The following is a 17,098-nucleotide window of genomic DNA, read 5'->3' as shown; positions in this document are numbered from 1 at the left end:
TGAACATACTTCTTTACAAGTTTATTTGATTCTATAATTATTGCACATATTATAACAGTACAGAAGAGAATATTTTATCACTGTTGATGTTTCATCTCTGAAAAAAGAAAATGGGACAGCTTCAATACTCCATGAAAGAAAATGGCTGTTTGAATGTAAGAGGGACTTGAATTTAGTTTTCACACATAGCTGTAACCCATATAATTTTAAGGGTAATGTTGTAAGCATTTTTAGAGGGGGCCTTTGGTCACTGAACTATTAAAGCAGGCAGTTATAGGCATTTTTAGGGGGGTGTTCCAACTTATTGCAGGTTTTTTCTTGGCAAGGTGGTTGTGATCCCTAACCTCTGTGATTACCGGGGACCCACTATATACAGTACGGCATACAGTATTCAAAAATACACAATTACACCCACCAGGTAGTAGTCTATCTAAAAAATAAAATAGCACAGCCTATAAAAAAATATGAAAGTTAATATTTTTCAAAAAGTAATACTGAATATCATATATTTTGCGATAGAGTTACCAATGGTGGTAGTGGTAAACTAAAATCAGGGGATATAATCAGGTAGGGTTAGCAAACAACCAAACTGCTACAAAAAAAATTTACTTACCTTTGTTTTCTAAAATATGAATGATTAGTGTAACGAGAAATGTGCAGATTTAAACTGTGTTTGAGTGGAAGGGGTTAATGTACATTTGGGAATGCTAAATGCTTGTAGGAGCAACTATTTTGAAAATGAAAGGCAGCCAATTAAGATGCTGGAGAATGGAAAGGCACCAGGAACTAACCAGATTACTGTACTACAGAGATGATGCAGTAGTGGTGAAAATGTGAACAAGTAGCTCACTCAGGTGTGTAGCTATGTCAGAATGACAAAAGGTCCACAGAAATAAGTGACAGGGATGATTGACTGTTCCTTTGTACTGGGGTAAAGGTGATACAGAAGACTAAGAATTCTAAGTCATAACATTTTGATTAAAGAAGTAAGAAATGACAGAAAGCCTGATAGGGAGAAGCATCGTGGCTAAGACAAAGGTGTGAGGATCGTTATTAAGGGTAAGATGCATAAATGAGAGAAGTTGTCTACTACTAATCATTCAACACATCTACGATACAGTTGATTTCACTTCAGCCATTATGCAATCTCTTAAAAATTTATGTATTTTTAAAATTATTCAGGAAAAAAAAATTTTCTTACAGAGGCACATTTCATTCAACTCACCTTGGATGACATAGCTGTCTTTGCTGCCGCCACGATACAATCTCTTCCAAGTTCATCTGTGTTGATGGTAAGATTGTTTTGGATGTACCGACACGCTTCCCTAAAAATATTCTATAGTCAAAAGATTTCACAAAAAACTAAAAAAAAACAAAAGAATAAGCACAGTTCCCCTAAACAAGAAACTGCCTTGACATTAATCTCGTAATATTATATTTCTATTATACATGACCTATAATGAAGACACTGGGTGATACAGTAGAAGAAATTGTTAGAAGTGTTGGTGTGAATAAAGATTCAGCCAAGTCCTTTGATCAGTCAACCTATTAATGGATAAAGCTACAAGGGAGTGCAGAAAGGAAGGGCTCTGGGACCTGCTATCTGGAGATGCCTTGGTGTTAAGAGCACAGTCAAGAGAAAAAAATTACATTTTTATAATAAAATAAAGTTTTATATATACTTACCAAATAATTACATAGCTACAGTTTCTACTTTACGTGGCAGCTCAAAATTCGAAATTCGCGGTAGCACTCTTTTGTTTTGGGTGTAGGTATACTGCCCCGCCCACTTTCGGGGAAGAATAGGTACAATGTAGCTGAAGAGCTCAATTCGTTTATGCTCTATGTCCATGAGAGGGGAGAAAAGAGGGGTCCGATCATGTAATTATTTGTTAAGTATATATAAAACTTTTACTATAAAAATTTCATTTTTATATAAGTAACAAATAATTACATAGCTGAATCCCATACTGATTGGAGGTGAGATGAATGGACATATACCACCCCAAAACAACTCTGATATGGAGAAGAATTTGGAATAAAACATTAGCTAGCATCTTGAAATGCTTGTTGCAACCTTACCTGGTGAGGGAGCAATGGCAGATGGGTACTGCCTCTGGTAGTAGCTCCTCTCGACCTGTAGCAGTGTGGCGGTAGAGCCAAGGGTCGCCTCTACTTGAGTGGGTACTTTGCAACGTAGGAGGTTAATGGCAGGTTGCCAAGGCTAACAATCCAAAAAGGCCACATAAATAATATGTGGATACGTCCTTGCCCTGGGCACAGTACAAAAGAACAACAAAGACCAGATAAAATCAACCTACACCACCAAGAAATTTTAACCAAAATCATAAAATACAGATTGGTGACACACGACTCAGTGTTCACCAGACTTCTCAAGAAGTGCAACTATCCTTATTCAGGAGAGTGGATAGAGGAAAAGAAGGGCGTTCCTCCTATCCTTCATCCCCCCAGTACCACACCAGCTACAAAGAATGGACCCAAAGTACTGCATTTTTCGTACACTGTTTCAACATCCCACAAGTAAAACATGGCAAACACTGACTTGCACCTCCAAAATAGGTTATGTCTGAAAGCCAAAGACATCGCCATGGCTCTTATTTCATGAGCCTCTACTTAACACAAGGGCAGTAAATCATCTTGTGCTCCCGAATGTGCTTCCAAAATCACGGATCTTAAAAAGAATGATAATGCATTCTTGGACAAAGGATGACTGGGGTTTTTCACAGAACACCAAAGATTAGAGGCCGAACCTTTTAGGTTTTTGGTTCTTTCAAGGTATACTCTCAAGGCTCTTAAAGGGCATGGGACTTTCTCTTGATTGGATGGACCTAGTACTTCTGACAGGCTCTTGATTGAAAAGGAGTGAGGCCAAGGGTTAGCTGGGTCCTCATTCTTGGCCAAAAAATCCAAAATGAGTGAGTATACAGCATTGCCTTGTGAGAAACCTATCCTTTTATCGATGGCATGAAGCTCGCTGGATCTCTTGGCTGTAGCAAGTGCCATCAAGAATAAGGTCTTCTTCATCAGATTCCGAAGTGATGATGAATCTAAAGGTTCAAATGTTGGTCCTGACAGCCATTTGAGGACCACTTCCAAGTTCCAAGTGACTCCTGAGGGTTTTGTTTGCTTACTAGTATTCAAATGTTTGACTAAATCTCTGATGTCTTGGTTCGAAGACAGGTCTACTCCTCCATGTTTAAACACTGAAATCAACATCACTCTGTAACCCTTGATGGTAGATGCTGTGAGTCCTTTCGTTCTTCTAAGACGTAACAGAAAATCTGTGATTTGGGCTACAGATATTTGAGAAGAGGAGATATTTCGCTCCCGGCACCACTTCCGAAAAACTGTCCACGAACTGGAAAGGCAGAAACTGCGCGCTCATGCGATGGGCACTTGGACACTGAACGATCTTTGAGTTGGTGTTTATGCACACCACTATCATATACTGGGCGCTCGTTAGTTGGACTGGCACACACTCTTTTGGGGTTGGAACGCACTTTTGCACCTGAATGGGAGGGAGAATCTCTCGCTGGTGACTCCCAAAAATTACAAGAAGGGAGAGGGCTACATTCTCTCTACAGCTCGCTTACACGGCGGGGACAAATCTGAATCCAAGGAAGCACCCGGCCTTTTCAATGGCCTAGAAACTTTTGCAAAACGGTCATTGCGTTTCGTTGATGCGGAAGAATCTGAATCACTTGAAGATAGGGCATATACATCCATTCAAAAACCTTTCCAATGGCATTCTTCTGTAGCCTGGGATTGGTGGACAACAGGCTCGGATGAGGCAATGACTGCTCGTGGGCAAACCTCACCGACCTCCCTTGGACTGCCAGTTTGCTTCCTCCCAGGTAAGCAAGGGGAGTATAGCAGGGACCTTGGTCTAGGAGCATTGGTGGGACATACAGCCGCCCCCTCCACTGACACTTCACTCGACACTACACTATTAAACTTATCCATCAGGACCTTCACAGAGTTCCCAATCTGGGAAACAGTGTTCACAAGTAATTTAAATTTTTGATCTACCCGTGCTTTTAAGCTGGCAATGGCATTGGGTTCAGCAGAATGAGAGCCAGATAATGAAGTGACAGGAAAAGCTGGAGGACTGAAAATGGGAGAAAAAGCTCACAGGTATTAAAGGGACAGGTATAACATCAATATAAACTCCTGGAGAATGACCTGTACTAGCGGAAGCCTTAGCTTCAGCCCTAGCTGTAGCTTTTCTAATTCGGTCATGCTGCGATTTGTCAAAGTGTGTCTATAAAGTCTTCCATTTTACCCTTCTCCCAGTCCTTACATTCGTCACAATTCAATCCCGGAGAACAAACTTGTTCCCTACAAGTACAACAAATGGTATGCGAGTCATATTTTGCAGAAGTGAGTCTAGTTTTGCAGCCTTTGCTGCAATACATAATGCTAGACAAACTAGAGTCAGAGATAATGGGTCAAAATTCCAATTAGACAAGTCACAATTGAAGAAATAATCCAAAATTCTAGCTAAGCTAAATAGCTGCGCTACCAAAAGCAAAGAATACTTCACCAAAGACGATCTCCAACCATCCGGTGAAAACGAATCAAGAGCTGCTAACAACTGGTGTTCAGTCATTAGCTGGCAGAAACAATTCTTCCCCGAAAGTAGGTGGGCCAGTATACCTACAACCAAAACAAAAGAGCGCTACCGCGAATTTCGAATTTTGAGCTGCCACGTAAAGTAGAAACTATAGCTAACGTAATTATTCAGTAAGTTACTTATATAAAACTTTATACTTAAAAAACATGTAAGTGAAATGGAGGGAAGCTGACTTAAAAATCAGTATAAGAACATCAAAGCTGAAAGCGATTAGAAATGAAGAACAAAACCGGCCCTGAGCTGACTGCCCCGTGAACATGAAACAGAGCAAGCTAGAGAATGGCCAAACCCAAATGGATTAGGCAGAACTGCTATGTCTGGACATTCAATACGGTATTCTTTATTTATATTTGGACTAATAAATAGATACCCATCTATTTCAAACAAGCCATTAATCATACATTGCCTTATTTACAGGGAAACAAAACTCCCATCACACCTAAGCATTTGTCCACACCAAAAAATCCCCACTGTGCATGCTGTCTGGTGACAGATGTCTGCTAAACCCTTCCCTGATCTGGGTGCCTAGCATCAGCACCGTTATGTTGCCTTTCCTCCAAGGATTACCCTTCAATTATTTCTGGAAGCCTTATTCACTTTTTCTATTTTTCAATTTCAACAGCATATCTTTTTGTTTGTTTTCAGTCACATAGGCCGAGTGTTTTTCTGTGAATTACAGCAATCATCTTTGGGCTTCTATTTTATTTTGATCTCGTAAGCCCTGTTCTCAGTTGATGCAGTTTTTGTAGGACTGGGAAACTTCTTATTTGAGATGGGAACCTCCAGTTTATTTAATAACTGTATAATTATTGAAAACACATTATTTTCTTTTCTAAACTTTTTAATTTTGTCAATTAATGACTACAATCTTTCAGTTTTTGTGAATTTCACTACTTTAACTTTTTCTGTGCTTATGGCCTAGGATGGTGTGCTTTTTATTTTTGACCTGTGATGAATTCTTCTGCCTCAACATACTTTTCAGGGTTTCCCTGAGGAGCATGTAATTCATAACACCTTTGGATCAATAACCACCTCTCATGTTCCTCATGGTAAGGACAAAGTGTTCTCTTCAACCGACATGTGAAACATGCTAAAATTGGTCAGTGAATCTCTGGTTCTCTTAGCTCAATGTCTTCAGTGGATATTTCTTTGGATTCTTTGACTACTGGTTGAGGCTCAGTCTCTTTCTCCAGTTCTGTCACTTAAGAAGCATTTTTTGGCTGGTGATGTTTCCTCCTTCATCAAAAGATTGCTGTCAAGGAAAAAGGGGAGCAACACAGATGCCAATGCTTATACATGAATCAAGTCTTTGCCTACCATATCTGTTCACTCAGATGAGGGTATTGTCCCTTACTTGCCCAAAGTGAGAAAGATTGCGCTGGAGTTCTACTGACTAATGATGCAGTCAATCTTGGCATGGCTCTTTCCTCTGACTAATTCATCCAATAGGAATACTGAATTTCTGTCTCTTTTCATCATTCCACTTCCTCCTGACCCTACTGCCTTCAAGTTGCCAAGGAGCTCTACAGATCTCATCTTTCACTACAATTGTATCTTCAAGTTTTCTTGCAATACAAAGTGCCATGCACCAACAGTTATGATTAACCACAAATTCTTTGATACCATAATTGTTTTATTTGGTTCCAGATATAGCTCATTTGCCTCTGTCTAATGTTGAAAGTCACTACCTGTTGACCCAGCTATTTTCAGATCTCCCTGCTTACCTCACGATTGAAGAGATCTACGCCTCCTGAACCAGCCAGTAAACATGAGTAGAAACCTTTTGAGAAATATCTCCTTATGAACCACTGCAATTACTAATTACACAGTGTCAGCAAGCTTCATGCCTTCTAAAAGCACAGCCCTTTCTAAAAATTAGTCTTCTATCGGTGTTTAATTTGCTGCAAACCTTGTAGCCATGCTGCAGTTTTACTGTCTACCAACTTTATAACTACACCTTTTACAACAACAGGCTAGCCTATGCCTTCAAGTGATGGTGGGAATGATATCCTTTGTCAAGTCTGGGAAGTGAGAATTTTCATCTACAAAATACTGAGATTTACTCTTAGAGTAAGAAATGGACTTCATAAAATTGATGTTTCCCTGGCTACATAAAATGATCATGATCAAGACTTCAGATGTTCCGTACAAAGACTTGTCTAAGCTGACATTCCAGTTCATTAACATCTATAGTCCTCAAACATCTTGGAGTTTTCCACAACTCTTTGCCAGGAAAAGATGTTGTCACCTTTATTAGACTATTTAAGAGAGGTTATTCATAAACACAGTGTTTTTTTTTTAGTTGGAACTGACTGTTGTAGCAGATCATGTGTTACCAACAAGAAGGAATCATGCAACTTCAACTCCACCATCAACATAACTTTAGCCCTTCATCCTTCAGGCACTCTGTGGGCAAAACTAAATGGGTATCTCCTAGAACACCCTTCTGTTGCTGGTGAGTGATGGATAATTCTCTTGATAAGGGCTACCATGATACCAATATTTTACAGCTCACAGCCTTATAGGTACTTTACTTGATCTCAATGGCCTTCTGTACCAACTCTGGAGGGAAGTAGTAGGGCGAGTCCACCAATGGACTATTCTTTAGGTTATGCCAGTTCTCCTGTGAAATCTGTTTGTGGACCACTGCTATGAAGGCCACTCGTCTCATCAATGTGTTGGTCCACACGTGGCCTACCTGCCTGGAATACCTCCTTTGCCTCGAAGGGCTTCTCATCCTTCTGTCCCTGTTGCTGCTCCTAGAGTGGGACTGGTGTAAATGGCTGTGATATTGCCTCAACGACCAACTACGCTGTTCACGACAAACCACAGTAGACACATGGCTTCTTCCGATCTGCTTCGGTGCAACAATCTGCTCCAGCTCTCCGCTCTGCTGCCACTCCTGTAGGACTTTCTTTCCCTCCTCCTGAAAGATGACTTCTTTTTCCATTCTCGATTCAACCTGGCCCTAATGAAGACAGCCCCAGACACACAGGAGGCAAAAGAACAGGCAACAGAGGTCAATGAGGGGGAGTTCAAGCACTAAGAGGGTTTACCCTTCTCTAAGCGTGAAATCTCTCCAAGGCTGCCAACAACTCCCCACTCCAATCTCTGGTACTTCATGGGGAAGGGGGGGGGGGGGAGACAACAGAAGTGGAGGGGGATTGTAAGCAGTTCTTGGTTCTCATGTCTTTGCCCTCCTTGCTCTCATTCATCAAGGGAGAGGGAGAGGATGTGGATTTGCCTGTTCCTCCTTTTCCATTGGAGGTGGGAAAGGAGTCATGGGAATCCAGGGAAGGTCGCGACCCAGCCTGCTGCCCAGCCTGGCCTTGCTTCAATATGATGGTGAGCACTTTCCACATTTTCCATCACGGCCTCTTCTGAAAAAACAACAGTGGGGCAGGAGCAACTGGAGGGACCACTGACAGAGGCCTAGGTGGAAGGGAAAGAAGCGGGAGTGAAGAGCTGAGCAATGCCTCTCTCAACAACATGCTCCCCTTCCGCCACCTATGCCTCTTCGTAGATTTTACTGGGACATCAGCCACCCTTCACATTCTGAGAACGTGGAGTCTCTCATGCACTCTCTTCCCCAACAGGAGACACACATGGAGTGCTTGTGTACCATTATCAAGGACATACTGTAAACTTATTCCAAGGCTTCTCTTTGCCAACACAATGAGGCAAATCTGGTTTTTCATCAGGGATAGCCCTTTGCACACCATGAACAAAGCAAACGCAACTCACACAACACTAGACCCCTCAAAAACTCTACCAAGAAATCACACAAAGCTGGAAAGAGAAACAACCTTACAACTAACACATATAAGCATAGCCAGTGGTACGCACAAAGAAAAACCTCAGGATTAATACGGGAGAACAACACAGACATCCAACAGCAAGCATGGCTGAGAACACAATGGACAAGGTAGGTCACCTCAGGTCATGGGGTACCTAGACTCCATATATGAAAGCACAGGTTCGTATCCCAAAACAACATAGGTTTACTGTGTACCCTTTCTTGGCTTTGGATCTTATGTCACATGGAAAGTGAGGTGTAGCAAGCATCTCTCACAGGACTGAACATATGCAGTGGGGATCTTTTTGTTCAGGAAGGAATGTCACATGGAAAGTGAGGTGTAGCAAGCATCTCTCACAGGACTGAACATATGCAGTGGGGATCTTTTTGTTCAGGAAGGAATATATTTTGTTGTACCTGAGTTCCACACAGAAACAATGTTTTGTTACTACCTTCCTTACTTCTTCTTCGCTGCCCTAATCTCTTTCCAAATATATATATATTTTATCTTGTGGATGTATGCTGGTTTCTTTGCCTTCTTCCAAAAATAGGATTACACTTAATGAAGATAAAGATGAATAAAATGATAAAGTAGGAATAGATGAAGCAACTGAAGCCAATCTATGCTTAACTACAGTAAACCCTTTCTGTTCCACTTACTTGCAAGCCAGTTTATACCCAGCAATGATGGAGGTAGGATGAATTTTTTGTTTTACTAGATCATCTGCAGACTTTAGAAGTTCAGCGGCAATGATGACAACACTTGTTGTTCCATCACCAACCTGTAATGCAGTATCAAAAATTAAATACATGTGAAATAAGGAAGACATTTTTGATGAAATGGAAGACATTTTTGATGAAATGGCATAACAGAGTCTAACGTAACGTGACAATTTCCACAGTAAAGATTCCTTCCTTAACCCCTTGTGGATGGATAAAATACATATGTTTACTTATAGCATTGGGGGTAAATTCTGGGTAACATACACATATGTTCAAAATTTTGCGCCATACAGTTTGAACGAACTTTGTACGAAAAGTGTTCAGATAATTTCCATGGGCCCTGACTTGTGGCAACTTTTACCCCACCTCTAACAGCTAGTCGGTAGAGGAGAGAGATCAGTTTGCCTTGAGATGTCATACTGGAATGTTCTCCACCATTCCCATCCAAGGACATCTCCTCAATATTTTACAATAAATATGCTCAGAATTTGGTAAAATTAGCATATTTTTATGACTGTCTTTTGGAAAAAAAAGGCCCTACACAGGGCTGAAAACAATCACTTTCAACTTCCCCTGGAAGATACAGAAATTTTTTAACATTTTTTTGTTTACACCATGTGCACATGCATATCTTCCTCTTTCCATTGATTTTGTTTTTTTTAAAATTGGCCATCCCTAAATTTAAACAGGTCAAGAGGCGTCCTTAATATAATATTTAGTCCAGACCGTGAGGGTTAAAATAAGTGAGGACCCACAACAATTCAAGGGAGCAATTTCCAACAAATTCATTCTCGCACCACTGAACCAAGGATGAGCTGAGACATGAAACTTCAATAAACCTATGTCCACATTATACACTCACACAGAGTGCTGACACTGTACAAAACAAAGTTCTATTCTTTACCCATATACACTCTTGTACTTTCTGGATAATGAAACTTGCACCCAAAATATCTCTGCTACTATGCACCCAGAACTTTGTCTTTCTCCCCTCATCTTCCCTTCCAAGACACCAAATTTAACTGGTTTTACAATACTGTACAGTAATCTATCATTTTCACCTTCATCCCATGACTAAAATATCTGTACCTATGGTGATCCATTCTTTCCCTCAAGCTAAAGTTTTCACCATACCATATCACTATGTTTTCCAAATCTAAATATATAGCATAACTTTCATCTCTTCAGATATAATTTAAGATTCAAACATACCGATTTACATTTCCTATTAAGCAGTGCAACATTGGCAAAACAGTCCAAAAGGTACACGAAAGGTATAAAACTCCCAATGGCAAAACTTAATTTTTATCTCCTAATAAAGCATTGGATATTTTTCTGCTGTTTAAATTATTAAAAATTTAAATCCTTAATTTAAGAGGTAAGGTTCAGTACACCTTCACCATAGTTTATGACACTCACTGATTCTCAAAGTCAAATGCTAGACAAACATTAGAAAATTGCATTACACAAAGTTTCCTTGCTCATCTACAAGTGGCATCTCTCTTGTAACAATGACCCCACTTTGTATTTCCCCAATTTCATGCCAAACAGAATAGCTCTTGTTTTCATGGAGATCTACCAAGGCATGACACTTGCTCCTGAAAGCTTTTTTTCCAATTAGGACTTCATACTGGGCTTCCTGGTGATCTCATAACTGCAGATGCATATATGGTGAAAACATCTAAGTCAGGCTTTGTCTTGGGCAATATTAAAATCTTGCAGTAACTCCAAGAGCCAGGTTTAGTAAATGACGACTTATGGGAAGGGCAAGGAAGGAATTGCATTTGCACTTAAGGCAGGATGCTGTTATCATTTGTTTAGGAGGATGGTTAGAAGTGGAATACAACACTTACAAAGCATGCAAAGAAAGCTTTGGTGGCTCTAGGAGCTGTACAAGTTTTATCACTTGGCATCTGACTTGAAAACATGCACTAAGCACATGAAATTTCTTTCAATGCTTTTCAGCATTACTTTACTTATTTTCCCAGGCTTCATCAAGCAAGTGATATTGCAGATGATAAAAACATAAATACAGTAATCAGATACTGTAAGATCCCTTAGTCATAATTTCTTCCTCCATATGACTCTTTGCTGGGATAGATTGAACTGTATTTACAAATATTCTCATTAATATTTCAATGTTCCATTCAAAATTTCCCCTTCCTTTCAACTGGATCATTAAGCTTGCAACATAAATAAAAAAATAAGCTTGTTGGGAAGGTAGATCCAACTAAAATATGAAAAGATCTTTTATGGGTCTAATCGACACAACCTTAAGGACCACGTAAAATCTAAATGACTACTGTACTTTATATTTATCAAATAAAACGGGTTCAAAATATAAATTTTCATGATATTTATTATTTGGATACTTAGCCACTGTTAAAGTTAGCTTACTCTCCGCGGTGATAGGCAAGTCGGCATTCAAACAAAAGATCAAATGGCTACCCAGATAACAGTAGTTCATCTGTTCTCCACAAGGTGCGTTTCGAATGTTTCAGCTCGTATCAGAATTCTCCTTGACAGCCCACAAGTTGTGGGGAGGCTGGGTGGGGTATACTTTAACAACAGGTAAGTATCCAAATAATAAATTTTGTTATGAAAATTTATTTTATTTGGGATGAATCTTACCTATTGTTTAAGTTAGCCGATTCCCACAGTGAGAAGACGGTCGTGGGCAGCGCAGCTAGACGAAATCCGCTTAGCCAATGGAGCTAAAGGTTTCTTTGACCAAAACATTCTTACCTGATCTGGAATCCTTTCTGGATCTTACTGCCGCCAGAAGTTGGATTCCATTCATGAGGCAAAGCTCTCATACATGTGAGGCGAAGAGCAGCCTTGCGGGAAAACTGCTTCAATTCAGCTAGAACGAAACACCAGCAGTGTGAGGAGACCCCTATGCCTGGGTCCAAAGGCCCTATAAAACAACAGTCACTAAAATTAATACCTTTACGGTATAAAGGTATGCTCCTATACAATATGTGTACACTCATGCTCCCCGAAATACTAAAGCCCAAAATTTAAACCAAAGAGCCTTAAGACTGCTCTTTCCTTGGTTCAGGAAAAAACTTTACCCGCTACTAGTAGCAGACTAAGGGCTTTACTGTTTCAAACATGATTTTGCATATTCAAGTACTGAATGGCAAAATCAACCTGCACTTCTACTGCGCCACATTAAAAACCCATCCTTATGCAATAATTTGTCATCAAACTAAATGAGGAATCGACAGCTCTTACAATATGAATATTTACCTTCAATAAAGGTAAATGGTATGGAGCTAGTTCTCATGAACTAGTCCAATCAAATACGTCACAGAGAACTTTGTGTTCTTTGACAAAGACATTCTAGGTTTCTAAAACCAAAAAACAACAAAAGGTTAACTTTGCCTCTTCTAGGCTTAACCTTTGGCAGACATTCTAGGGTTCTAAAACAACAAAATAAAAGGCTAACTTTGCCTCTTCCAGGCTTAACCCTTGACAAGGACATCTCCGTTTTCTAAAAATGATATTTTAATGATAAAATAAGGTTTGTTCATACTTACCTGGCAGATATATATATAGCTGTATTCTCCGAAGGTCCGACAAATTTCAAATTTCGCGGCTACGCAGTGGCCGGTCAGGTGGTTAGTACCCATTCCCGCCGCTGGGAGGCGGTATCAGGAACCATTCCCATTTTCCATTCAGATTTTCATAGTGCCGTTGTCTCCTGAGGGGAGGTGGGTGGGCATTTAATGATATATATATATCTGCCAGGTAAGTATGAACAAACCTTATTTTATCATTAAAATATCATTTTGTTCATGAAACTTACCCGTCAGATATATATATAGCTGAATCCCACCATTGGAGGTGGGCAGAGACAGCATAGGATTGAGAAACAAAACAATGTAGATGATTACATCTTGGTTCCTTACCTTTTAGCATAGCTGACTGGAGTGATTACTGTCACCCAAGTCTGCGTCTCTGCTTTACTGGAGTTTCCAACGGGTAGAGACCTATATGGTTGGAGAGTTCCAGACGATCTGTCAACGGGGACGTGACCACTATGTGACCAGATCATAGCCCTCAAGAAGGAAGCAAAGAGACAAAAATAACCACCTGACCTACCAAACATCGTGACTAGTTAAAAACTAGGAAAGGAAGACTGCCCCACAGTCTACCCACAACCATAAAAACACAACCAAAAAATTTTAAAAACTATTCCTAACCATACATTAAAAGGATAGGATGGGTACTGCCTCCTTCTCCCAAGATCGTACCAGCAGAAACGTAAGGTCCCAATGAACAGCAAGACTCATACACTGTTCTTACTTCCTTTAGGTAATGAGAGGCGAACACAGAATGACTTCTCCAAAGGTGGCATTCATAATATCGCTCAGAGCCATGTTCTTTTGAAAGGCTACTGACGTTGCAACAGCCCAACCTCATGAGCTTTAACTTTCAAAAGTTCAAAGTCACTCTCCTGACAACTCTTATGCGCTTTGAATGGTGGACCTCAAGAAGAAAGCCAGTGCATTCTTTTGACATGGGGCGTCCAGGTCTTCTCACAGAGCACCATAACCTGTCTGCAAGACCTCGACTCTTTAGTCTTGTTCAAGTAGAATTTTAGAGCCAAACAGGGCAAAGCAGTCCTTCTGGTTCCTGGCTCCAGAATACCCAAACCTTTAATTCAAAGGACTTGGGCCAGGGTGACGAAGGTTCTCATTCTTGGCAAGAAAAGACGGTTGGAGAGAACACACTGCATCGTGGCCTTTAAAACCAACTGACTTAGATATTGCATGAATCTCACTGATTCTCTTTGCAGTAGCGAGCCACTAAAAATAAAGTCTTCTTTGTTAAGTTCCTCAAAGAAGCAGCATGAAGGGGTTCAAAGGGCTTTGCATCAGGAACTTAAGAACCACGTCCAAGTTCCAAGATGGAACCAAAAACTGAGGCACCTTAGTCGTCTCGAAAAGACCTAATGAGGTCATGGAGGTCCGTATTGTTGGCGATATCTAATCCTCTGTGTCTAAAGACCGCTGACAACATACTCTTATACCCTTAATAGTAGAGACTGCCAGCTTTAGAACTTCCCTAAGGAAAAAGAAGGAAGTCTGCAATCTGGCTCACAGTGGTCGGGAAGAGAAATCCCTCTGCAGTACACCACTGTCGAAGATACGCCCACTTCGATTGATAAACTTCCGATCGAGATGTTCTCCTGGCTCTCGCGATCGCTCTTGCCACCTGCTTGAAAACCTCTCGCTCTGCCAGCATTTCGATAGTCTGAATGCAGTCAGACCAGAGCGGAGAGGTTTTGATGGTATCTTCGAAGTGGGGCTGTCTGAGTAGATCTGGTCTGCTCAGTAACACCCTTGGAAAGTCTACCAGAGCGACATTACCTCGAAACCACTCCTTGTAAGGCCAATACGGAGCGATCAGAGTCATCCTCGATCTTGCGAGGGCGCTAACTTCCTGACCACTTCTCCCAGGATCTTGAAGGGAGGGAAAGCGTAAAGGTCCAGACCCTTCCAGTCCCAAAGAAGGGCGTCTATTGACACTGCTCCTGGATCCAGGACAGGAGAGCAGTAAAGCGGAAGCCTGTTGTTCTTGACGTTGCAAACAGGTCCACTAAGGGACGACCCCATAAACCCCACAGATTTTGGCACACCTCCTGGTTCAGAGTCCACTCTGTCGGGAGCAGTTGATGGCAACGACTTAGCAGGTCGCTCTCACGTTCTGAACTCCTGCCACGAACCTCGTCAAGATCGTAACGTTCCTGAGAACTGGCCCACAACAGGATCTCTTTCGCCCGAACGAACAGGGAACGAGAATGAGTGCCTCCTGTTTTTCGAGGTAAGATAGAGCAGTGGTATTGTCCGAGTTCACCTGGACTGTGGACCGGACACTTGATCTTGGAAGAATCGAAGGGCCAGAAAATCGCCCCAATTCCTTCATATTGATATGCCAGGCCACCTGTTCCCCTCTCCAGATGCCTGACACTTCTCCCCAGTGTTGCTCCCCACCCGACATTGGCGCTCTCGGAGAACAACACTCTGGTCGGGGTTCGAAGGCTGAGAGACACGCCCTCTGAAAGCCTCGAGGGATCCAACCACCACCTGAGATGCTCCTTCACTATATAAGGGAAAGTTTGAGAGACAACTCGAGATTTTCCTTGTCTTCCCAGTTGTCTTGCAGGAAGAACTGAAGAGGCCTGAGATGTAGTCTCCCAGGGAAACAAACTTTTCCAGTGAGGAAATGGTCCCCAGCAGACTCATCCACCCCTCACCGAACAGGTTTCTTTCCCTAGGAAGGCCAGGACTTTTTCGTAGCACAGCTGTTGACGTTCCTTTTACGGAAAAGCCAAAAGCCACTGAGTCCATCTGAATCCCCAGATACACAATGGACTGTGAACCAGTCAGGTGTGACTTTTCGAAGTTGACCAGCAGGCCCAGTTCCTTCGTCAGGTTTAAAGTTGCTTGAAGATCCTCCAGACACCTCTCCCCTCGATGACGCTCGAATCAGCCAGTCGTCCAAGTAGAGCGACACACGTTACGCCCGCCAGATGCAGCCACCTTGCTACATTCCGCATGATGACGGTGAAAATCATGGGGAGCTGTGGACAGGCCAAAGCAAAGAGCTCTGAACTGATACACCTTTCCCCAAGACAAACCTCAGGAACTTCCTTGACTGAGGATGTATCGATGGAATGAAGTAGGCGTCTTGAAGGTCGAGGGATACCATCCAATCCCCAGGTCTTAAGGCTCCTAGAACAGACTGCGCCGTTTCCATCTTGAAAGTTTCTTTCAAAGATTTGCGGTTCAGGCTGCTGACATCCAGCACAGGTCTCCAACTTCCCGACTGTTTCGGGACCAGGAACAGCCTGTTGTAGAAGCCCGGGAATCCAGGTCTACAACCTGTTCTATTGCTCTCTTGACGAGCATTTGCCGAAGCAGGTCGTAAAGGATCTCTTGTTTTCCTGGACCGCAAGACGGAGAGGTCCAAGGGCTAAAGGCTTAAGGAGGGGAGAAAGGAAAGGGATCTTGTATCCTTTCTCTAAACCGAAAGGGACCAACTGTCTGCCCTCTCACTTTCCAGACTTCGGAAAACGCAAGAAGCCTGGCACCCACCGGTATCTGGAGGAGAATCACATCACTTCTTGCCCCTACCTCTAGCAAGGGCTTTACCTCTCGAGAGGTTCTTTCTCGAGAAGAAGGCTTTTGGATGCTCCGCACGAAGGGCTTCTTCATCTTGGGAGAAAGTTGTCGGTTTGACGTTGTCGAGGTCACAGGAACCGCAGGGCGCCTGATGACTGAGCCAACAGGTCCTGTGTGGTCTTCTCTTGTAAGCTTGCAGCGATGTCCTTACCAACGGCCGGGAAAAGATGATTGGAAAGGGGAGCAAACAACAGTTCTCCTTTCTGTGCCAAGGAGACGGACTTAGTGTGGCGAAACCGCCAGAATAGAGACCTCTTCTTGAGCACTCCAGTTGCAAAATGAAGGCCAATTAATCAGAACCATCTCGGACCGCCTTGTCCATACAAGACAAGACGCTCAAAAGGTCCGACAAGGAGATCGAGTCCTGACTCCGAGACTTAATGTCCAAAGCTCCAAGACACCAGTCAAGGAAGTTGAAGACTTAACGTCTTGAAAAAGGCCCTTCAAAAGATGGTCCATCTCCGTAAGAGTCCAGGGAATCTTGGCCGTCGACAGATGAGCCCTCCTACTCGAATCAACGAGGAGGCGAAGTCTCCTTAGATGAGGAAGGAAGACGTAAGCCTAAGTCTTCTCCAGTCTCATACCACACGCCGCTTTTCCCGAGAGTCTTGAAGGGGGAAGGGCAAAGAAGACTTTCTTGAGCCTTGCGGGAGTCCATCCACAAATGGACTTTCTTGAAGGCCCGCTTAGTGGAGAGCGATTTAGTCATTTTCAGGAATCCCGAGCTTTCCT

At 42.1% G+C, this 17,098-nt stretch overlaps 1 protein-coding gene across 1 annotated transcript in view; it reads right to left on the bottom strand.

Annotated features, from left to right (window-relative positions):
* Positions 1 to 17,098, bottom strand: part of CCT1 (chaperonin containing TCP1 subunit 1) — a 43,028-nt gene that overhangs the window by 10,167 nt on the left and 15,763 nt on the right. The window contains exons 4-5 of the mRNA XM_067117321.1: positions 9,111 to 9,232; positions 1,226 to 1,325 (exon numbers count right to left, since the gene is read on the bottom strand). Coding sequence (XP_066973422.1) covers positions 1,226 to 1,325; positions 9,111 to 9,232 — 222 coding nt within the window. The remainder of the gene's footprint in view (positions 1 to 1,225; positions 1,326 to 9,110; positions 9,233 to 17,098) is intronic.

The sequence above is a fragment of the Macrobrachium rosenbergii genome, chromosome 15 (assembly GCF_040412425.1).
Source record: "Macrobrachium rosenbergii isolate ZJJX-2024 chromosome 15, ASM4041242v1, whole genome shotgun sequence".
NCBI classification, from domain to species: Eukaryota; Metazoa; Arthropoda; class Malacostraca; order Decapoda; family Palaemonidae; genus Macrobrachium; species Macrobrachium rosenbergii.
The sequence above is the reverse complement of the archived record's forward strand: the minus strand, read 5'-3'. Positions and strand labels throughout refer to the sequence as shown.